Genomic DNA, 23,852 nt, shown 5'->3' with positions numbered 1-23,852 from the left:
CCTTCTTCCACTTGAGCTTTTTCTGAAGCTCCCTGCTCAACCATGCAGGTCTCCTGCGTCCCTTGGCCGATTTCTTTCTCTTAGGGATGCACCGATCCTGAGCTTGGAGGAAGTGGTCTTTGAATATCAACCAGCTTTCTTGAGCCCCTTTGCCTTCCAGAGCCCTAGCCCACGGGATCTCTCCAAGCAGTTTCTTAAAGAGGTCGAAGTTAGCCCTCCTGAAATCCAAGGTTGTAATTTTACTTCTTGTTGTTGTTTTGTGGATAGTACCCATGATCCTGAACTCAATCATTTCATGATCACTACAACCTAGGGTGCCCCCAACCTTAATGTCCTCCACCAATCCCTCTGTGTTTGTCAGTACCAGGTCCAGGAGTGCTCCTCTCCTTGTTGGCTCCTGTACCACCTGTGTCAAAAAGTTGTCATCAATGCACTGGAGGAGCCTCCTGGACTGTGCATGCCTGGCTGTGTGGTCTTCCCAGCAGATATCGGGGTGATTGAAGTCCCCCATGAGAACCAGGGCCTGCGCTTGCGAGGCTACCTTCAGTTGTCTGTAGAAAGCCTCATCAGTCTCCCCATCCTGATCAGGTGGCCTGTAATAAACACCCACAACAGTGTCCCTCATATTTGCCTGTCCCTTAATCCTCACCCATAAGCTCTCAACCCGCTCTTCATCCGCCCCTAGTGAGAGCTCGATGCATTCCAAATGCTCTCTCACATAGAGTGCAATTCCACCACCACGCCTCGCTGGTCTGTCTTTCCTGAAAAGGACATAGCCATCCATGACAGCATTCCAGTCATGCGAGTTGTCCCACCACGTCTCAGTAATTGCAATGAGATCATGGCCCCGCAACCGCACACAGACCTCCAGCTCTTCCTGCTTATTCCCCATGCTGCGTGCATTGGTGTATAAGCATTTCAGAGAGGGAGTTGTGTGTGTAGTTTTGACCCTTGAGATGTGGTGTGCCTTCTGGCTTTCAGAAATACTGGCACACTGGCCCACGAGCGCTGAGCAACTACACCCTGGCACCTCACCAGCAAGCCCAGTACCATCCCCACCCCCCTTCAGATCTAGTTTAAAGCCCTCTCAATGAGCCCCGATAACTCTTGTCCTAGAACCCTTTTTCCCCTGGAGGTCAAGGTATTCCTGCCTGCTACCAGCAGGCCAGGCGTTTTGTAGATCAGGCCATGATCAAAGAACCCAAAGTCCTGCTGGCAGCACCAAGCTCGAAGCCAGGCATTGATCTGCTTTTATGTATTTAAAAGCCAAACTTTCTCCACTCGCGTCATTTCTCAGCACTTGACTACAACAATTTTTTGTGTACAGTAACTGGGATTTCTAACTCACATCCCATTTACTTGCTGGAAAGGAAAAAACTGCGGCTCGTAAGGAGAGAAAATGTTAGTTATATTCAGCTTAATGTAGGCAGGGCCAGTGTGACACTTCTGAACACTGAGGTACGGCCAAGCTTCACGTCTCGTCTCTGTACGCAAACCTCAACAGCCCGCGGATCGCTGATGCATTGTGAGCGTCCTCAAGAACGCTTCATAAATATCACTTATGGACTGGCTGCCATCTGAAAAGGAGAAGATTTCATGGACAAGCCTCTTCCTCTGATCTTTATTTTTCCTATAAAATACAAAAAATTTAAGCTTTATCCCTATTTCCGTAATGTATTTTGATGTATATTAAATGTAAATCGAGCGGAACCAAAGATGAACCATAAGCATGGAAGAGTTCCTGTGTGTCAGCTTTTATGAGAAGGTACTTACAAGATTTGCAAATAGCTTTCATTTTTCATCATCACCTGCTCACCATTTTCTGTATAAAACACGCACATTCGATGATTACATTTTTATGAACATAATAGCCTTTTTCCAAAACTGTCACGCTCGAGAATAATAACAGCGGTAAGATAAATAACACAGAGACCTGCTCTTTTAAAAGTTGGCAAAACAGATATCAGCTCCAGTCACACCAGTTATCCCATGAAGGTCGACTGCGGCGCTCCCTGTCCTGGGATGGGAGATGGGGAGGGGGAGCAGCGACACGGGAGCGTCCTCCTTCCCTCCATCCGCCCCCCAAGCCCCCGGTACTGCTGCAGGTCTTTTTAAGACATAAATTACTACAAGTTTTATTGGCTTTTGGAAGCCGAGCTGGCTGGCGTAGGGCAGGGACTACAAACCCTGCCTAGAGGAATAAATAGAGAGTTAGGCAGGGGTCCTGCAGCCGCGACAGGTTAAATTCTCCCCCAACATTGGGCACCTTTAAAATTCAGCTGGAGAGGGTCATCTGGCCAAGAAAGGTTGGGCCAGCTGATCCTTGAGGTCCCTTTGCACCTGGGATCCTGGGATTTCCGAGGGCTGGAGCCCCTCTGCTGTGGGGACAGGCTGAGAGAGCTGGGGGGGTTCAGCCTGGAGAAGAGAAGGCTCCGGGGAGACCCTGGAGCCCCTTCCAGTCCCTCAAGAGGCTCCAGGAAAGCTGGGGAGGGACTCTGGAGCAGGGAGGGGAGCCATGGGATGAGGGGGAAGGGTTTTCCACTGGAAGAGGGGAGACTGAGATGAGATGTGAGGAAGGAATTCTTGGCTGTGAGGGGGGTGAGCCCCTGGCCCAGGTTGCCCAGAGAAGCTGTGGCTGCCCCATCCCTGGAGGGGTTCAAGGCCAGGTTGGACGGGGCTTGGAGCCACCTGGGCTGGTGGGAGGTGTCCCTGCACAGGGCAGGGCGGGGCACGGGATGAGCTTTGAGGTCCCTTCCAACCCAAACCCTTCCATGACTCTATGTGTCCCGCCGGGGCGGAATGACCTCCCTCCACCTGCTGGAAACACTCTTCTTAACGCACCCCAGGCTGCCACCGCCCTTCTTGGCCACAAGGGCACGTTGCTGGCTCAAGGGCAACTCGTTGTCCCCCAGGACTCCCTCCTCCGCCGGGGGATGACCCGCCGGGGCCGCCCCCTGCCGCCGGCGGGACCCGAACCCGTAGGCCGGGGCCGCCGCCGGGCCGGGCCGCGCCGCGCCGCGCCACGGGGCACGCTGGGAGTTGTAGTCCGCCACCGCGCCCCGCCCGGCCCGCCCCGCCCCCGGCGGACTACAACTCCCAGGCGGCGGCGGCGGAGCGGAGCCCGGCGGAGCGGAGCGGAGCCAAGATGAACGCGGTGTTGGCCGTCAAGCAGTACGTGTCCAAGATGATCGAGGACAGCGGGCCGGGCATGAAGGTGCTGCTCATGGACCGGGAGACGGTGAGCGGCGGGGCCGGCGCGGCGGGGCGGGGGGGGCCCGGCGCGGCCCAGGCCCGAGGCCCGGCGCGGGGTGACGGGTGCCGTCCCCTCCCGCCCGCAGACCGGCGTGGTGAGCATGGTGTACACCCAGTCCGAGATCCTGCAGAAGGAGGTGTACCTCTTCGAGCGGCTCGACTCCCCCAACAGGGAGGCCATGAAGCACCTGAAGGCCATCTGCTTCCTGCGGCCCACCAAGGTGGGGACCGGCACGCCTGCGCGAGGCACCGCGGTGGGGTCGTGAGAACCGCTGGGTGGTCACGTCCAGAGGGTGGTGGTCAACGGCTCAGTGTCCGGATGGGGAGCGGTGATGAGTGGTGTCCCTCGGGGGTCCGTACTGGGACCAGTTCAGTATCTGCATCAGTGACATAGACAGCAACATCGAGGGCAGCCGCAGCAGGATTCCAAGTGACACCAAGCTGTGTGGAGCAGTGACACTCCCGAGGGATGGGGTGGCATCCAGAGGGACCTGGGCAGGCTGGAGAAGCGTGACCATGTGAATGAACCTCATAGGGTTCAACCAGAGCAAGTGCAGGGTCCTGCACCGGGGGGGGCCACCCCCGGTGCCAGCCCAGGCTGGGGATGGAGGGATGGAGAGCAGCCCTGAGAGAAGCTGTGGCTGCCCCATCCCTGGAGGGGTTCAAGGCCAGCTTGGACGGGGCTTGGAGCAGCCTGGGCTGGTGGGAGGTGTCCCTGCCCAGGGCAGGGGGTGGCACTGGGTGGCCTTTAAAGGTCCCTTCCAACCCAAACCATTTTATGAGGCTGTGACTCTATGGTTCTAGGGCGGGATGAGGGGCCATGGAGGGGATAGTGAGGGGGCTCAGGTCACTGCAAACCCTTCCTAATCAACATTTTTAAAATTCTGCTCTCCCCGGTGCTGTTTTCATCCAGGAGAACGTGGAGTTCCTCATTCAGGAGCTGCGGAGGCCGAAGTACAGCATCTATTTCATCTGTGAGTATGTCCCGTTCTGCCCAGCAAGTCAGACTGGCCCCTCAGAGACTGACCTGATGGGCAGGAGACGCTGTGACCGCTCCCACCAACAGGCCTTTACTAAAATCCTGAGAATGTGTGAATTCGAGTTATTATGCTCTTTAGGTCACCAGATTCTTTTAGCAAAGGGTACATACATACCAGAGAAAATAGTTAAACCGAAGCAACTCGTAAGAGATTGTTATAAAGCAACACCGTAAGTCCGGATTCCTCCAATGAGAGAATTTAAAGCTTCATGTTGCTTCGTAAACATGAAAGGAGGGTGATGCTGGGGGTAAAGTGCCTTTCTTGTAAGGAAAACTGAGATGCACAGGGTGAGAGACTGGCCCAAATCTTGAAGGTAAATAATTTGGGATAGAATTCCCATCCCAGCGTTGGACTAAACCTGCTGTGCAGCATCTTCAGCTCCCTGGAGTATCGGGCAGGTGTTTCTCACGTCCTGCTCACGCCACAGAATATTCTGTGCTTTTGGCAGTTAAGCAGAACAACTCCAACTGGTTTTGTGTTGAACTCTGGTCCTCCGGCGCAGGTATCGCTAGGGGAAGACTCTGGTACATAAGCTGAAGTGGCCTCTAGATGTCATTGCCGCTCTGCAGTGGAGGAGCCCCGCTCTGGAAGTGGTGGCGGTGACCTGCAGCAGAGCTGAGGAGCTCAACAGAGTGGCTGTCGCTGTGTTCAGCCACTTAATATTGGGGTTTTTACATAGTATTGCTTATCTGGGGAGATATCAGGCCAGGGAGGCGATAGGAGAGCCCCACTGCCGCATCCCACGGGGCGTCGAATCCATGGCTGACCCTTCCACGCTGCATCACCTGCTGGATATTGGCACTGGGGGCAGAAAGTCGGACAGGGAGTTAGCTCAGAGTGTCCGTGCGAGGTAACCTCTGGATTATAATGTCTGTTCTATTCTATGATCGCTGCTGCGATCGATCTGCTCCCGCTGCAGGAGAAAATCTGGTCATTCTGTTCTGTGGTGGTGCGTGTTACCTGTCACCCGCGGAGCCCGACTGTTCTTTCACTGTTTTCTTTCAGATTTCAGTAACGTGATCAGCAAGAGTGATGTCAAGTCATTAGCTGAGGCTGATGAACAGGAAGTTGTGGCTGAAGTTCAGGTGAATTTTGAATATTTTAGATAAATCTCCTAATCCAAAAGAACCAGCAAAGTGAAGGGACAAGGTGTGGCAATGAGAGGACTCTAGTCCTTGAACAGCGTGCAGCAGCACTCTGCCACAGCCTAGGGTGGAAGAAAAGATGAACTTACACGTGGGATTAAAAAGTAAAAGAAAGAAAAACTCCTGTGTCCCCTGTTTCTCCCTCCCCTCCAGTTTTCAGAGACACTCCTGGTTCTGCTGTTTCACAAGGCTGCTAGGTGCTTGTGGCATAGACGAAGTGCTACGCACTTGAAAAGTACACGGGAGAAATCGGCAGTGGGGTTGTCCACAAAAGCGTGGGGATTTGAGAGGTTCGGCGTGGAGGCAGGAGAGATGAGCAGAGTCAATGAGTGCGTGCAGTGTTTAGGATTCTAGCGTTAATGTGGCTGATGCTGGTACACAAACTCTTTTAGGCTGAATAAGGGTTGGCAAGAAATGTAACTGTATTTGCTTTCACTTGTTGGCAGGAGTTCTATGGTGATTACATTGCAGTGAATCCACACGTTTTTTCTCTCAACCTCTTGGGCTGCTGCCAGGTATGAAAAAAGCTGGTGGTCCTCCAGGGCCGTGGTTTTTATGGCTAATGGGGAGATCAGTAGCCCCAAGAAGCTGGGTGTGGCGGGGGGCTGCCCAGCAGGGGGGCTGGGGGATCCGGACTGTGGCCTCTGGAGTACCTGCTCCTCCAGTCAAACTAGTTCACCGCAAGACTTTAGGACTTAGAAATAAGAGTTGATGTGAGAAGGAGTTTGGGGATGGCGCGTCCGTACTAGCTGCAGCCTTTCCTCCCAGGGTCGCAGCTGGGACCCGGCTCAGCTGGCCAGGACGACGCAAGGGCTGACCGCTCTGCTCCTTTCTCTGAAGAAATGCCCCATGATTCGGTACCAGCTCTCGTCTGAGTCAGCAAAGCGACTTGCTGAATGCGTGAAGGTATGGTGAGAACCTACAGCCATGCAAAACAAGTTCGGCAACGTGCTTAAATTTTGTTTAATTCTTCTACATATTGATCTGTTTGAGAGAAAGACCCTTTTTCAGTTGATTTGTTCACCTGTATTCAAACTAAGAGTAAACATTTTCTAGATACACATAAAAACAAGTGGCTTTTTTTTTTCCTTTTCTCGACAGCAAGTAATCACGAAAGAGTATGAGCTGTTTGACTTTCGGCGCACGGAAGTTCCTCCTTTACTTCTCATTCTGGACCGGTCTGATGATGCCATCACCCCGCTTCTGAACCAGGTGAATCAGCTCACGGTGGCGCGGGGGCTGAGATAGGAATGGGAGATCTGGACGTGCACAGAGCCCTGGGGCGGTAGCAGCAAGTTGCAGTTCACTCCCTGGCAGGGCATGGTTTAAAAAGGTAAAAAGTGCTGCCCCTCTGCCCCTGTTCTGTTTGAAATCCCTCTTCTATTATCGTGGTCTGATTTTTCAGGCAGTTGGGCGCGGATTGTGTGTGCTGGCTTCAGTGGCAGATGTAGCCAGCACCCGGAAAAGCAGGCCACTTCCCCTTCTGTGAGACACCTTCCCATTTGGAGTGTCTTGGCCGTGTCCTTTCCAAGGGTTTATCTGTACGGCTCTTTGCCAGCACATGTCCACAGTTATTGAGTGACCTCGCACTGGCGTGTTTCTCCCTCTGGGTTATTGATGGGTGGCAGTATTTGCTGTGTAGCTGTTGTGATTTTTTTTTTTCTTTGCTGCGCTGCAGATTCTGGCAGAATCGGTTTGTCTCCTTTCCTTTTGGTGGGACACGTGTAGACACAGGTCGGGCTGGTGAGCAGGCAAGGACTGGAGCTGCGCAGCAGCAGCCAGCGCTTCTCCGACGCTGGTGCTGCAGGAGCTACTGGTGATACTTGTGGTACTGGAGTGATCTGAGGGCAGAACCCCAGCTCACACCGCACTCAGCCCAGGGCACCCAAAGCATTATCTGCTCTGCGGAGATTTTCGAACCAGAAGAGAGATTCAGATGAATGTAAATGGAGTGTGTAGCACGTTGGTGCTCTGAGGAGCTTTCCATTTTCTCTCTAGATTAATATTAGTCTTCCCAGGATAAATATAGTCACTCACTGATGTGCAGAAACGCACACTCCTACTGCTGTGTAAAAAGCAAAGGCGCATGTAGGAAATCGTACAGTTACCTGTGGAACCTCTGCAGCCAAAAATACGTGTCCCTTCATAGCAGAGGAGGGGGAGATAATGGTGGCAAACAGAATGGCTTGACCGGGAATATTAATCCCCATTGCTCTGCTTTTTGGAGAGTCGTGTCTTTTGAATGTGCCCACAGGACAGGTGGCTTTCCTTTGCGTTTGCACCAGTGGCTCTCACCACGGGGTGCCCGTCTGCTATAATGTCACAAAAATAACATTTCCTTCTTATCATAATGTTCTGGCAAAAGTTTGAGAAATGCACACTTTGGATCCACTGTGTGTTCCTAGAGGCACCTAAACTGGCTTTTTTTGAGTCCAGCCTGAAATCCATTACTTTTCCAACGCAGTTTGTTACCCTACTGAGGTCATCGTTTGCCATTCTCTTTCCCATCCTTGTTAGTGGACGTACCAGGCCATGGTTCACGAATTGCTGGGGATTAACAACAACCGCATCGACCTCTCTCGGGTACCGGGGATAAGCAAGGATCTCCGCGAGGTGGTCCTGTCTGCCGAGAACGATGAGTTCTACGCCAACGTAGGTATCTCAGTGGGGATCTTCATGAATAGATCAGTTTGGGGATCCGGTTCCATTTTTGCTTTTGACACGTAAAAGGAGCTTCCAGTGACTTTGAGCATCGGGGTGGTGATGTACTGTGTAGTTTATGCCAGTGGTGAAAATCAAGCAGCATCTGACATAAAATGTGTCCGTTTTATAGTTTTCTTCCAAACCCGGAGCAGCGGCAGAGCTGCTTGCTCAAGCTTGGCTCTCCAGGAGACGATGTGCAATGGCTCCTCAGTGTTGTGGGCACAGAGTGACACCTTCAAGGCTCGTGTCAGAACAGCTTTCTCTCAGATCCCTGTCTTGTTTCCTGCAGAACATGTACCTGAACTTTGCAGAGATTGGCAGTAACATCAAGAATCTCATGGAGGATTTCCAGAGGAGGAAGCCTAAGGAGCAGCAGAAGCTGGAATCCATCGCAGATATGAAGGTACAGACAATCTACACGTAACCTACCGGACTTCTTAAATCCCGTCCACTGCAGGGTAGTGCAGATCCCTGCTGTCTGTACACCGACAGTCCATGCCACCAGTACAACAGTTCAGATCTCTGTGCTGGGCTAGTTTTGGGGAGCGGGAACCTCCTTTTTGCCCTGTGCTCGTTACAATGGCTGTTCACACGTGGATAAGCCATTCTGCGCCACTGCAGTGCCATCTACAAGCCTGCTCGTTCTGGCTGCTCTCGAAGCTGCTGCTTAGAGCCTGCCGGAATCCCGAAGCCTACAATGGAGGGTGTAAGCTCTGGTTTAAGTACTTCGCTTACTCCAGTGTGGCTTTAGAGCTGAGCTGGGTCACTTGGCAACAGCTCAGAGCACAGGCTATCAATTCAGTCACTGCTCAAGATTTAAAGAATCCTGGCAACGTCTTTGGAGTTACTTTTCTTATCCTTTTATTGTAAGAGTAAAGAAAAAGTACATCCCTTCCAAAATTCACCTTTTAATTGGAGAAATCCTGTGGGCTCCTGGGATTGGGGTGCCCCATCATCCATACGCCCGCACTGGTCTTGCTTATATGGATGGAAATGAGTTTATACAATATACGGCTGGGTTGCACACATCCACTGTCTCTTGCTTTTACTTGAAAGAACTGGTTCTTTGGTTTCCTCATTGTAGGCATTTGTGGAGAATTACCCGCAGTTCAAGAAGATGTCAGGCACGGTGTCCAAGCATGTGACGGTGGTGGGAGAGCTCTCTCGACTGGTTGGCGAGCGGAACCTGCTGGAGGTGTCTGAAGTGGAGCAGGAACTGGCCTGCCAGAATGACCATTCCAGTGCTCTCCAGGTACCTCGGGCTCAAAACCTAACCTTGATCCTCTGTCTGAACCAAGATGGTTTGATCCTGTAACTCCCCTCTTGATGGAAGTTTGATGCTGGGAGTCAGTGGGAGTTCTGCATGCAGATCTCCTGCGGGGTTGGGATATTCGATGTTAGAATTACTCTTCTCCTCCCCGTTCAGTTCAGATGGGGATGAATCATAGTTAATAACTGGCTTGAGAAGCATCTTTGCAAATTCTGTCTTTACATTTCACAATACGACATTCCTTCGTTATATGCAGTCAGTTGGTTTCTGGCAGGCTGCCTGTGCAGGCACCGGTGGAAAAAAAACCTTGGACCCCTGTGCAGAAGCTTGTTGTATTTGCTGGGGAGGAGAAGAAATGGAATCCATGAAATTGTCTAAACCAGACTATTCGTTGAGGTGCTGCCTTTTACCTTTTTTTTTAATTGTTTTTTTAAAATAAAAACCAGTGGAAAGCCTCTTAGATAAAAGATTTCTTTGGCAGAGGACTGAAAAAGCCTAACAGAGACTTCTATTATAGCTGAGTATAGACTGGAGTTTTGACCCCGTGCTGGCTCGTTGGATTCCATGACCTGACCTAGTATCTGACAGCACGTCGATAGTGATGAATTGTGGGTGCTGACTATTCAGAGAAAATAGCAGTATTGTTGAGTGTGACTGTATTACAGCAGAGTTCAACCAGCGACTCGCTATTAAAAACCGATTCCTTAATTTTTTATAGCTAAGGTAGCAGTCACACCATATAATGGACTCCTTTACACGATACTGGAGAAACAGTTTGACTAGAAAATACAGATAAGCATCTTTAACAGATTTAAAATACACGTCGTCTTTGCCTCTCTTATTCTGTGCTCCAAGTGGGTGGGTAGGGGCTAATATTAGACTCTTCAAGTACCGTGATCTATTACCAGATCCTGAGCTGATGTGAATCAGTATAGGCCTGCTGAAGTCATCGCAGCGATATAGATTGGTGAGCATACAGATACGATCCGATAGCTTATATTTGGTAGAATTTAGATGACTAAGTATCGAAGTGGGAAGGTAGCCATGAAATGCATTTGCTGAAAACAGCCTCTGAGGTTCCCTTGCTATGTCATTGTTTCTAGATCAAGCTTTTGCAGTTTCGAAGCCAAATATTTGAGTTTTAATCCGTCATCCCATCGTGTCTGTGCTGTGATCTGTTACTTCTGATATTAACACAGCACAGAGCATTAGTGTTGAAACTAATTGGAGATCGTTTGCCATCGTGGCATTGGAGATCATTTTGGAAAACGTAGGTCTACTTTTTCCTGGGGCGGTGAAGAAAGGGATGATGTGCACTCCTGGTGACGACGCAGTTGCGTTACCAGCTCTGCGGGTAAGAGTGTACGTGGCAGTGCTGGAAACTGGACAGACGCGGGCAGGGCAGCCCCCAGCGAGCGCCACACTCTGACGGCAGGGTGGTCACAGCAGTTCGCCTTGGTGCTAATTCAGGTCTTGGTCTGCACTAACCAGGTATATCTGCGGGTTTTAAAGCAGAAAAGCTGCCTGCAGTTTGCTTGCAGCCGCATGCCTGAAGGGCTCTATTGTATTTCCAACTGAGACCGACGGGGAGACATGTAGCAGCCGGGAAATAAATGCAAAACTATGGAACTGCTCTCTTTCTCCATGAGAGATCAGTATCTCTTTAGCTGCACCGCCCCAGGCTGCTCCCTGTTGCAGTTTCCTAATGGCAGTGAAGGGCCAAGACCACAGAAACAATGAAGAATAAGCCAGTGCCCGAAATAAAGACAGAATTGTTCTCCCACTGATGTAACTTCAGCAATTGTTAATTTCTCTGGTGGCCTAGGGCCCCTCAGTACAGTACATTTTGGTTATTCTTCCCCTGGTCTCTTATTAATCCTGACATCGTACATGAGCCCTGAGAGATGAATGGGCGGTTTTGAATCCCATCTCCTTTGATGGACAATGGCTTTTCTGTTTTACACGCTTCCCGCTCATAGAGGCATCGCCACCGCGCTGCCAGCACAGGATCAAAAACCTCGCAAACAAACATCTCCGTGGGACTCTGTCCCTGCCCTCTCAGGTGAATTCTTGACCTTACCGAGCTTCATGGTAAACTCCTGTTGATCCTCCCCAAAGCCAGGGTTTTATCCTGTATTTTTGTTACTAGTCAAACAAATGACAGCAAATAGAGCTGACTCAGCGGGGTAAATAACAACAGTTTCACACCATTGTTTCACAGCTGTTTGCTGGATGTTTCTGTCTCGCCTATCTGTATTGGGAGGGTGGGAGAATCTTGCAAAGATATGCTGGGATTTTTGGAGTGTGTGAAGGTCACATTCGCTTACAGAGTGGAAAAAATCCTAGCTGGTTCCGTCCCGCTCTTGGAACTGCCGTTTCTGCAACTGTAGAAATGGCAGCTCCTCTGCTCCCGTGCATTTGAGCTAGTTCAGGCTGATTGTTTCGCTTTAATGTTCAGCACAGGGAGAATTTCAGGCTTTGCTGTGTCCTCAAGCATCCGTCCAGCCCTAACCAGATGTCTGCAAACGCATCTGGCAGCCGATGCCTGTTCTTTGAGATCCATCTCAAAGCTCGGAGTTAAGAAGCCGATTACTCCCACGGCTCACCTGAGCTACCAGCCGGGCGCTGGTGGTCGTCTGTTAACGCCGTTATCGCAGCGCTGTGACTCCACACGGTGACTGAGGGGATGCAGAGAGGAAATAAGCGCTTTGGGTTGTAATGAGGAGAAGCATTTACATGGCCAATTGTCACTTTACACAAGCGATTCTATCCCGCCTGCAGGCCCTGGAGGGTACATGTCATGCCCCCGCGGTTCTGAAACTTTTCTGGGAAGGGTCTGTGCTTCACCAGGCAGCCTCTCTGGGGCACGCAGCCTTTATATTTACGATGGTATCACGTAAAAAAAAAAAGTAGTCATCTCCATATTAGAAGTAATAACTTCAGATTTCTGTATTTACCTCCAGCGCTGTAATCTTTCTTTTCCTTTTCATGCCTGAATTCCTTTCCTCCTTTGCTTCCAAGTGCTTGATACTCGCTCCTGCACTTCTCACACCCAAAGGCTGCCTGAGGATTCCACGCTTTTGCCCTGCACCTTCCAAAAGAAAACAGAATTTGTGTAATTGTCCTAGCTCTTTTTTCTTGACGTTTAATATTGCGATGGAACTTGTGGGCCAGTTCTGGCTCGGCTCAAGCTGGAAAGGGAAGGGCAGAGGTTAAAGGTTTCTCTAAGTGCCTGCTGGTGTTCCCTGCAGGGCAGGCACACGGTAACTGGAGCTCAGGCCGCAGAGCATTATGGAGAGTTAAGAATGGACAACAGAACTGGGTTATGAATTCCCAGCTTCATTAAAAGACCCCAAAGCAACTTGCACTCCATCGTACTCCAGTAAATCTAACCGCAGAGCACATAAGAAGCTGGGCTCTGTTGCTTATGACACGATTTAATTCTCTTGCATTCCTCCTGCATGCAATTTTGTTGCTAGGCAGTGGGCTTGATATTACTCTGATTTAAGGTCCTTTGAAGGGCTCTCTGCTAATACTGCCGTCTGTCTTGCTGCAGAATGTGCGTCGCCTCCTGCAGAACCCCAAGGTGACGGAGTTTGACGCTGCCCGGCTGGTGATGCTTTACGCCCTGCACTACGAGCGGCACAGCAGCAACAGCCTGCCGGGGCTGATGGCAGATCTCAGGAACAGGGGGGTGTCAGAGAAATACCGAAAGGTAACTAACTGCAGCGTTGCTCCTTCAGCCGGACGAACGAGTGGGACAGGAGGACATGGAGGTGGAAAATCACTGTGAATTGCTGTAAAGCTTGCCCACTTTTCTGTTGAATTGCACTGCACCTTGCGGAAAGAAGCCTGAGCTTGGCTGGGGCCTGCAGGTGTTACTTTAAAAGGCATAACTAATTACTTAATTTCCATTTCCCAAATCAGTGATATTATGAAGGATTGAATAAAGCAGAGATGGCAGGCATGGCAGGAGTCTGCTAGGATGGGTGTGTGGCATGTAAACGGGGCCCGGAACATGCTTCGTTTCTCCTTCTCCGCTTCCTTCCCACCCCTTTTCCCCAGCTCCTGCTGAGTAGGCAATAGCTGCTGCAAAGGGCTCTGGAGACTGTGAAAGGAGCCTGGCTGGGCGGGAGAGGGTGGCAGCGCTTGGCAAACGTAGAGAGCAGCTGGAGAGGAGGTGGAGAAGCAGGATGATGTCATGTTGTGTGGAAGATCTGCTATCGCTGCAGCAGACGATGGAAATGAAAGCCTCCCTCCTTCTGCAGGCAGTGTCACGGCAGGCTGACTCGCTTGGTGGATGTGGGGAATAATTCGTCTCTTCCCCCTTCCCTCCCTCTGTGCTGCATTATCTGCTCGGGATCAACCTCCCCGACTCCCTGGTCGTCACTCCAGTACCTCCATTGAGCCTAACTAGACAAAAAACTGCCTGGAAGCTGGTTTCCCAGGTTAACAGGCTTCTGGTTCTGCCTCTCTCTGTACAGCTGGTGTCGGCCGTTGTGGAGTATGGAGGGAAACGGGTCCGGGGCAGTGACCTGTTCAGCCCCAAGGATGCTGTAGCCATCACCAAACAGTTCCTCAAAGGACTGAAGGTATGGATCTGCCACAGATGAAACAATGGTTTTAGTCAGCAGTCACGGAGCAGGACTTGCATGCAGTGCAGTGCAGTGCCACGTGCTGTGGATTTCAGAGATTTAATCTTAAGTGCACTGGGCTTTTAGGCCATAATTCTCATTGAAGACAATGGGATTTAGTTACTGAAAAGCCCCTCTAAATCTGGACATCAGTGGTTAACACTTGCTGGAAGCAGCAGATGATGATGTGCCATTGCTGATCTCTCTCGGCCTGCTGCCGTGCTGCATTAATTCATAACAAGAGCTTCTCTTGTGCTGTAGGGTGTCGAGAATGTGTATACGCAACACCAGCCTCTCCTGCAAGAGACACTGGATCAGCTCATCAAAGGGAAACTCAAGGACAGCCAGTACCCCTACCTGGGTCCCAACACTCTCCGTGACAGGTATGTGGGGCAGAGCCTGGAACTGAAATACATCTGCTCCTCCCATGCCGCCGCTTGCGTTGTTGTTTGCCTGGAGATGAGCAAAACTTAGGCTTGGCAGAGAAATGACTTGCTTCTGTAGGTCAGTCTTGTGTTCTCAAGCAGATGCCCTGTAGAGGGCTATTAAGACTGAATTACGGCTGTCTTTTCTTGCTGGCCAAGGTGTGACATTCCCATTGTAAGGCCTCAGGTAAAGGATAAAGCCATTGCACCAAGCTGCCAGGATGTTCACATGATGGATTTCAATATGCCCCCTAACTTCACTCCATGCCATCTGGCGTTTATTTGTAGAGTACCAAAAATAGTCCAACGGCAAGCTCTTCCTCTGAGCCAGTTACTATTCCTGATGAGGACGGGATCTTGCTGAATATGGCTAATAACTGTAATTGAAAAGAGCTCTGGTTCTAGCTGAATTTGCTGGAGCTGAGCTAACCTGTTGTCAAAGAAGTCATTAAGGGTGACTGTGGGGCTCAGAGTGAGGGCACTGACTCAGAAGGACGATGACAAGTTGTCCTTAACGGGCATTCTGTACCAGTCACTCCTTTCTTTGGTACCGCCATTTCCTTTCTGTAAATTAAGCTTCTGCCACGTATTGGTTGGGTATTTTTTATGCCTTCTAGTGGTAGTGTCCTTTGAGAAGAGCCTGCTCTTGCTCTGCTTCCTTTGGGTGATGCGTGGTGAGGCGTCCCAGCGGTTCTCTGAATCTTCTCCAACGGCTGTTAAATGCCCCAGGGTTCTGTGAAGGTGTTTTACTCGCAGCATTAGAACAATCGTCATTCCCTTCACACGCCGTGTATTATTGGCTTTTTTATCAGCAACTGCCACATTTTTAGTGAAGCAGAAAATAAATTCAAGGTGGTAATTCTCAACGAAGGAGGCGACTGTTGCAGGGCAGCGAGGGTTCAGTGAAGACCAGACAGTCATTTGGAGCTGGAGAGAAGGAGAGCTGGGGACCAGGGCTCAGCGGTGTCAAGCGGGTGGGAGCAGCAGAAGCACGGCAGAGGGCGAGCGCTTGTGGCTGCTCTCTGTGAGATGCACGCACACGCTGCTCGTCCTCCTTAGCCCTGCCCCGGGGCATTGCCATGCAGCTGATGAAAGCAAAAATGGGGTTTGTAGCAGGGAGGCACCCAAATTCCACGCCAGGCTGACAGCAGGGGACGTTAATAATTTTATTTATGGGTAAGAAAGAATTATAGTCATACAAGAAACAATTTGTTTGTGTATATCCCTGATAGACCAAAAAAGTATCTGCCTTACTCCAGATTTTCCCTTTAAAATAAAATGGGGAATTTTGGATAGAGTGGATGGGTGTTTTTAATAGGTGTGAATTATGAAGGCCCTGAGCAACAGAAATGCTGTTTCCCCTGTCCTTGAAACCAGCTCGTGACTGAGGTGGATTTCAGCCCAACAAAAAGAGGTTGAAGGATGGGCTTGGCGGTGGATCCGCGATGAGACCTGCAGAACAGCAGTAACTGCATCCAGGCATCCCCGACCTGGGTTTGTTCTCAGCAAACTAGAACCAAATGGTCTTCTGACCTTTACCTTCTCTTTTTCAGTTCCCACTGACATTTTCCTGAGCTGTCTGTCACTTATATTTCTCTAAGTGTTTCCAGGAAAGAGTACAGCAACCCGCCCAAGAATCCTGCTACAAAGAACATGCAAATAATTATCTGGGGGAGCGTGAGAAGGGTTTAGTTCCTACCTCAAACTGACAGAAAACAGCAGTTGGATGAAGGGAAATGGAGTTTGCACCTCCCTCCCTTCTCTGCAGTGGCTACAGCCTTGTCACTTGGCTAAAAGGTGTGAGTTTTTCCCGGTCTTCCGATGGTCTGGGGTTGTCCTTGGGACAGTGGCCGGGTCCAGCGGTGCTGCTGCTGGGTCAGATGTCTGCAAAATGATCAAAAGCGTCAGGGCACGTGGTTATTAGGGTTGTTTCCTGATGGGAATGGTAGATCTTGTTGAGTTTAAGATGTAGGACCCGTAGGAATGAGGGTTTGTAACTGATAAAAAATGGGCACCTAAATACTGCTCTGTCTGGTCTTTACTTGCCACAGCACTGCGCTCCCTCTGAAGTACCAAGAAAATGGGGGCTCCTCTAAAGAAAGGGCTTTGTTATCAAGTTTGGGAGAAAAAGACCACTTGATGGTTTTTCCCTTCGTGCCAAACCAATTGAGCGAGGAATTTAAATTTAATAATTTCACAAAACTCGGTATAATAAATCACAGCCCAAGGCAAACCGGGCTACACTGTCTTCTCGCTCTCTGCTTTCAGAGGATGGTGTAACCGTGATTGGCAGCAGTTCAGCAGAAGGTCAGGGCAAAAGGCTTTGTGTTTTTTGATCAAAGGGACGCAGTTGCTTGAACAGCAAAGAATTTGAAAGGATTCTTTTTAACTATTTCTTTCTGTATTAAACATTGCACTGCTGCAAGGGAGCTTCTGCTCCAAATTGGCAGCAGTGGAGGGAAGGGGCATCTTTGCAAAGCGCTGAGCGGGGTTCTGAGGAGAGAGCAATAAGCAATTCTGCTTTCTTTTGCTTCTCCTTTATCTCCTGCTGTTAAGTGTCACCCGTGTCTGGTAAGCCCGCAGCCCCTCTCCCCTTGCTGCTGACAGCACTAGCCAGAAAAGCTCCTGACGCCTCCCTCCGTCGCAGCGGTCCGTGGGAGCCCCGGCTGTGTTACACGCCGTGCGAAATCCCTCCCGAGGTGTGTGACCCCGCGCTCTGCTCCCCAGAGCCTCCCCTTCCGGAGGAGCTTTCGCTTTGTTTATGCTTTGACCGGGGATTTTCTCTGACGGGGCATTTGTCCTGACCAGGCCAACCGGTGCTTACCTAAGATGGCAAGAGTCCACCTCTCACAAAATCAAGGTTGCCATCAGACCACAAGGCAGCTCCGTCGCTGCGACAGTTCTTAAAACCAAACGTGGGTCCTCAGCGTTTTGCAGGAACCGGGCAGCAGCCCACGAGTCCGCAGTAGGAAAAGGCGCCCCGCTCCCGGGGCATCCAGGTGGGACTCGCCTTGTTCCGTGTCTCTCTCAAATTACCACAATTACTTACCTGCTTACTGAAAAATCTTGGAAAGACTGAAAATCTTGGAAACCTTGTCTGAAAGCCCATCAAAGTTCTGACTTAAACGTGGAATGGGAGAACTCACCTATATCTAGTTTAGAGTATTCCGTGGCTGGACACGGTCTTTCTCCCCCTGATTTCGTTGAGGGGGAAGTTCCCGTTGACTGCTTGAGGAGAGGAAAAATGTGGAGCCATTTAGAAATGTCTGTAGCTGACACACATCTAGAGGGATGGCTGAGGTATCTCCTTAGGCAGCGAGTATGAAATCTCCTTTTTTGGAAGCATTGGCTTGCAGCGTGTGATGTGGAATTGGCTGTAGGCTTTTTCATCTGAGCTCACACACGCTGGCCTAAAGATTAGGCAAAGTGGCGCTATTGCTAAATCATATGTATTATCTTGTGTTTAGTATGGCTTGTGTTTTGTGGATTTTTTTGAAGGCAAAACTCTGACTGTGTCCTTGTTTGTTCAGGGAAGTTGCTTTTTCCTCCTGTCTGAAGCGTTTGAGCATTTAGCTGTTAAATTGGCAGTTAACCCGAGGAGATACATAGCCACATCCACACATTGGGTCTGAGGCGCGCAGCAGCTGGAGCGAGCGCTGCTGTAGATTGCCTTCCTGCTAATCCTATAACAGTCTTGGGGTTTCTTCCTATTCCAAAATTGCTTATTATTTGCCCTTGATATGAGCAGTAATTCCCTGGGCACTTCACGAGAACACCAAGATCCCTTTGTTCCTCCTGTGGCAGCCTGTCTCTGCGTGACTTCCCTCGCTCCCGCTCTGTGCGAAACCTGCGGGGTAAATGCCGGGGGCTTTGAGCGACGCACCCAAAGTGGGAGAGGGGCTGTGGTTCTGCCCCCACTCCCCCACGCCAGCCTTAATCCTGTAAGAAAGGCAGCAGCGATACAAAAGCAAAAATAAGCACGTTCCGTGCCGCACTCCTGTTACTTCGCAATGACAATGCATGGGAAATAGTGGCAGACCAGGGTACAACGTCCAAGCTGGAGGTTTTCTTACCTCAGACCCAGCATCTCGGAGGAATTACCAGTTTAGTTTGCAGCCCAGCGTAGATATCAGCTCTCCCGTGTTTGGATTCTCCTTCTTTCTGGATTTCTCTATCTGCCTGGCATCTTTTTAGTATAGGTTTTTCTGGATATCAGTCGATCTGTTCCTCTCTTTGTACAAAGATTCTCCACCGCGACAAAACCCGCTAATACGCAGCGACAAAGCCGTGCGTGAGACGTAACCCAGCCTCGCTGATCAAGGATGGCAGAGAGATGTTATTGCGGTTTGTGATGGGATCACCAGACCGTTCTCTTTCCTGAGCTGGATGGTGCCAGCTGCTTCATAAAATGTACAGAAATGACTTAAAGGGCAAAGGAACCATTTTCTTGCTCTTGTTTTGTACAGCACCGAGCACGGGGGAATCCTAGGACAAAGCTGCGCGAAGGCCTGACTTCAGGGACTGTTCAGTGCATCGGCGATGTGGATTTGCAGGGCTGGTGTCATGGGGACAGTGAAAGGCGACGGCAAATTTAAAGGCTGGTACACGTTAAGATATTCCAGAGGAGCATATGGGAGCTGGCCACGCGATGCCAGCACCTCAGCTCCTTAGGTCTTTGATAGTTCTAACCAAACATGCATAAATGATGGTACCAGGTGGATTTCAGTCTGCACGAGGCCTCTCGGTAAGAAGGGGCCTGGTTTGTTGCTTTGCTGCTCCAGTCATGCGGTTACTAACGGTATCTTAACCCTGCAGGTCCCACCTGAGTGTTGGACTTTGGGGAAATGCAGCTTTCTCAGCCCAAAAGACATTCTCCCTGCGAAGCGCGGTGTGGCGTGGCCTACTTGGCACACCTTTTACACGCAGCATGATAAAAGTGGGCTTGTAGAGATTTTAGGTATATTTTTTCTGACAACTGACAGCAGTTTATCAATTACTTCATTGCTGTGTGTTCCTTTTCCTTTGATTTCCCTCCCCAAAATACTCGGGCACATTTGCATCCAGTTTCCAAAGCCATACGCCTCAAGTGACAAGGTACAGCACGCTTCTGTCCCCGGGGGCTGGCTCAGTGACTCGCGTTGTCACTGGGGTGCAAAAACCTCCGTCTGCCTTAGTGAGATGCTTGAACCTGCAGAGCCCGACCGCGCGGTCGCTATATATAACCTGCTTATCTTAGGGCTGCGGTGCAGGTTTCACAGGCTGTTCCCGTGCAGGGGACAGGGTGCAGCTCTGTGGGGAGAGACGAGCTCGGGGAGGGGAGGGACGGTGGCACAGACCATGTGCCGGAATCCCAGGGCAGCACTGCCTGCACCTCTGCTCCTGGCTGGAAGGGGGACATCACCTGCAGGGCAAAACTTCTTGCTCTGTCCAGAGAGCGCAGGCACAAAGCATCTAATAGAGCACGTTCACTCTTGCTGACTTCTCTACAAAGGATTCTACTCTGAGCCTTGTTCCTTCCAAGGAAGGTACACGGTAAACTGCAGCTGGAAGTCTTGGGCATTATTAGGATTATTATAGTCCCCAGGGATAACAAATGGTGTAGTACCTGCGGAAGAGCTGTATTGAATGCAACGGCTTTTTCGCTGTTGAATTAGCCATGCTGCGTGTCGCCAGAGGGTACGTCTGGACCGATGGGGTTCCCACGTTCCGGGCATGGAGGCTGCGGTGTTCCCTCTCCACCCCGCAAAGGGAGACGACGGCACCTTCTGCAGCATCTCTGAAATCTCCTTTCGTCTGCCCAAATCATGTTACGCAGACCTGACCCAAACTTTCTGAAAAGACTTACGATTTGGAAGGCTCTTGCTAACAAAGGTCACTTTGGGAAGGGGTGTGTGCTTATCTTTTCCATGAATTTTTCTTAGAATCATAGAATTGCTGAGGTTGGAAGGGACCTTTAAGATCATCGAGTCCAACCTTTAGCCTACCCTGACAAGAGCCACTTCTAAACCATGTCCCTCAGTGCCCCATCTACCTTTTTTTTAAACACCTCCAGGGATGGTGAATCCACCACCTCCCTGGGCAGCCTATTCCAATGTTTAATAACCCTTTCAGTGAAAAAATGTCTCCTAATATCTAATCTAAACCTCCCCTGACGTAACTTGAACCCGTTTCCCCTCGTCCTATCACTTGTCACCAGGGAGAAGAGGTCAGCCCTTACCTTTCTGCACCCTCTCTGGGGGCCGGGAGGCAGTTGTGTGGATCTGATGGCAAACAGGCTTGTTCTGAGTGTCCCACACTGACGGGGGGAGCAGTTTTGCTCTTGGTAGCACTGTCTGTTCAGTGACACCAGGAGAGAAGTCCCTGATGTTCGTCCTTCCGCTGTGCACGTTGCTCCTCTGGGCAGCACCGGGTGCCGAGGGCTTTGCAGGTTGGCTTCTCGGCAGGGAGTCACCAGAGACACCGGGTCCAGCTGCGTGCCAGGGCCATCCTGGTCCCATGCTCCATTTGCTTTGTCAGTGATGCAGAGCCGGCACAGAGCAGATGAAGGCCTGCTGCCTCCACCGCTGCAGCAAGAGCGGTGTTCTAGCAGGAGTACCTGCTTGGAACGCAGAGATGAGTTTTGAGGCTGCAAAAGAAAGTTAATTGTGTCGAGACTTGGCTGCTGTGACCCAAGCGGGTGACTGACGGGATGAGATCCTCACCTTTTCGCTCTGGGTTGTGCAGAAAGCATTCTCTCAGCTTGTCGGTGGCAGCAGAGCTGACCTATGGGTTGCCGTCATGGTTTGGGCCGGACTCGCCACTGAGATGAATGACAGAGCAGGACAGTTGCGAGCACATTCTGCTGTCCCTGGGAGTGGAAACTTCAGTGACCGGGGAAGGTGGTGCAAGGAAGGTGCAGAAGGTGGAGGGCATACGGCTGGGTTTGTATTTTGCCAGACGAAGGCACTTCCCTCCTTCCGCCGTTTCCCCTCCTGCTACTTCTCTGTAAGATCCTGTGTTTCTAGGCTGGCTCAGGAATGTAACCTCGGAGGTAAACTTACAAATCCCAGGAGTTCTGTAATCAGCCCGCAAAACTGCAGCTGATCCGTGCCCTTCAAAGCAAGCCCGAGAGGTCTGAAGCACCGCTGTTGTCCTCATTTGGCTCCTGAATTGATCTTAATTTAACAGCCGCAGCAGCGTCCCGATCATGCATTAAACATTGGCGTATGTGTCATGGTGGAGCTCCACAGGGATGCAGCGTGGGGGTGTTGCTGAGGAGGCTGTTAGGGACCGTTAGCACATTGTGTAAATGTTTAGGAGAGGCGATGTTTTAAACGCGATTTAATGGGCTACGCATTGTTGTCAGCCTTGAGCCCAGCACACCGCAGAAATGAGACATGGTCTGGGGAGAGAAACCAACAGCATCGTTGCCTCCGCGCCCGTGTGTGGTCCAGGATTTATTCTCCTGTTTTGTCTGGTCCCTTCTCAACATTTGCGTCTTTGTTGCAGGCCCCAAGATATTATCGTGTTCATCATTGGAGGGGCAACTTACGAAGAGGCGCTGACTGTCTATAATCTTAACCGCACCAACCCGGGGGTCCGGATCGTCCTGGGTGGGACCACGATCCACAACACAAAAAGGTAATAACAGTATTTTTTACCGTGGATTCTGTGTATGTAAATCTGCTGACGTGAACAGGAATTTGCGACGCCTGAGGGATCTTCATCGCGCAGTAAAACACAGAAACGTGTGTAAATGGTTGGAGCCCAGCTCTGCTCATTATGGCTGAGGGACACATTACCAAGCAGAAGGTCTAATGTGCATTTTTCTGATTTCAAGTGCAGGGAAGTAGATGTGTAGAGGTTTTCCTGCTTATAATTCACCACACACTCTAATATGAATGAGAAGCCAGCGCAGCACGCAGGAATTCAAAACTGACTGCGGTCTTATTGCTCCTGGTGAAATCTGGAGCAACGGCATTTGATAGCAGCGAAGTTAACGTACCTATGATTAGAACCGAGCTCTAGGATTACACTGCTAGCAGGCTCCCTGCCGCCCACAAGCCTGCAGAGCATTGGCTGGGTCTTTTGCGTTTCTCCCTGGAGAACGGAGCTTTCTATACTGGTTTGCCGTACGCTCCGAGTTGCCTTTCCTGGGAGGCCAGACATCTGTAAGGGTTTAATCCCTCCTGGAGCTGAGCGATGCCGGGGAGCACCGACCACGCTGACCCTCATTGATCCTCTCAGTCTCTGTCCCTGGGGTGTCCCAGCAGCTGCCCGGCGGAACGGGAAGGGCTTGTTTTGGGCAACGCTGGTGGTTTTTCACGTCCCCTGCACTGAGCCGAGTGAGCCATTCGTAAGGGTCTCGATCGGGATTTACAGAGTCAGACGGCTTGTACAGAAACCTGCAACCGTTTTGCTGTAGCTGCCCAAAAATTCCTGTCAATGTGGAATGCCTGGTTTATTTCCTGTGAAATGTCTGGTTTATAAATACAAATCATGTTTCCTGAACCCAAATTATTCACCTGAGTAACTGAGCACAGGTGGAAATTCAGACCAGGTTGTGGATTGTTTCCCATCAGCACGACTTGTTGCTTGCCAAGCAAAGGAGCAGGAATTCTTTCAATACGTGCCTTGCTCCTTTCCACCACTCCGTGTGCCCCCGTCGTGGCCAGGGGACGATGGGTTATGGGAAGGAGGGTAGGGCAGGAATGTGACAGGTGACCCACATCCCTCCCATGTGTCCCAGCAGGACGCGCGGTGAAATCTAAGTCCTGGGAGAGTCCCCGGCTTTGTCCAGCAGCTGCTCGGAGCTCAAAGGGAGCTCCCTGCTCTGAGCTGGGGTGGAAGGAGAGCTCCGACATCACCGCCTGGAAACGCAGACAAAGTACAGTCCTGCAGCAGGAAGGAAAAGTTACGCTGCTCAACATTTGGGATGGAATTTTCAGAGCTGCTTAACAGCTTTGGGTGCCTGAGCAGTCTCCTGGAGTTCAGGAAGCACACGCTGTTAACACCACAGGCGTATGTCAGAAATACAGCTGTCAAGCACTTCATTGATCTCAGTTACTGACAGGTGGACTCGAGTGTAGCGAGCAGGCTAAAAAATGGCTTGGTTTTCAGGCCATATACGTGCATTGCTGCTGCATCAGAGTCCGGTGTGATATTTATAAAATCCTTGCACTTTTGCCCTTCCTTTTCATGCCTGTGAGGGATCTGCAGGCTTCAAAGCTGCCTGCACAGAAGCAGTAACAATTCCCTCGCAAGGAAATCCAGTGGCTCCTATCATCACTTGCTCAAAAAACTGCCCAAACCCTCCGAATTCACAGTGCCCGCTCTGAAATTTGGCCCGTACTTTAGCTTAGTGTCAGATGATTGGAAAGCTGCTGAACTGATGCTAGCCCAGC

At 50.7% G+C, this 23,852-nt stretch overlaps 1 protein-coding gene across 1 annotated transcript in view; it reads left to right on the top strand.

Moving 5' to 3' along the window:
• The first annotated feature begins 3,077 nt into the window (after window positions 1-3,077).
• The window catches only part of VPS45 (vacuolar protein sorting 45 homolog), a 28,686-nt gene continuing 7,911 nt past the window's right edge, over window positions 3,078-23,852 (top strand). Inside the window, exons 1-14 of the mRNA XM_063356972.1 lie at window positions 3,078-3,238; window positions 3,339-3,473; window positions 4,166-4,226; window positions 5,298-5,377; window positions 5,884-5,952; window positions 6,206-6,343; window positions 6,539-6,649; window positions 7,955-8,089; window positions 8,430-8,543; window positions 9,225-9,392; window positions 12,967-13,125; window positions 13,895-14,002; window positions 14,306-14,427; window positions 21,958-22,089. Of these exons, the coding sequence (XP_063213042.1) occupies window positions 3,146-3,238; window positions 3,339-3,473; window positions 4,166-4,226; window positions 5,298-5,377; window positions 5,884-5,952; window positions 6,206-6,343; window positions 6,539-6,649; window positions 7,955-8,089; window positions 8,430-8,543; window positions 9,225-9,392; window positions 12,967-13,125; window positions 13,895-14,002; window positions 14,306-14,427; window positions 21,958-22,089 (1,625 nt within the window). The 5' untranslated portion in view covers window positions 3,078-3,145. The remainder of the gene's footprint in view (window positions 3,239-3,338; window positions 3,474-4,165; window positions 4,227-5,297; window positions 5,378-5,883; window positions 5,953-6,205; window positions 6,344-6,538; window positions 6,650-7,954; window positions 8,090-8,429; window positions 8,544-9,224; window positions 9,393-12,966; window positions 13,126-13,894; window positions 14,003-14,305; window positions 14,428-21,957; window positions 22,090-23,852) is intronic.

The sequence above is a fragment of the Chroicocephalus ridibundus genome, chromosome 21 (genome assembly GCF_963924245.1).
Source record: "Chroicocephalus ridibundus chromosome 21, bChrRid1.1, whole genome shotgun sequence".
NCBI classification, from domain to species: Eukaryota; Metazoa; Chordata; class Aves; order Charadriiformes; family Laridae; genus Chroicocephalus; species Chroicocephalus ridibundus.
Note: the sequence above shows the minus strand (reverse complement) of the source record. Positions and strands in the feature narration are given on the sequence as shown.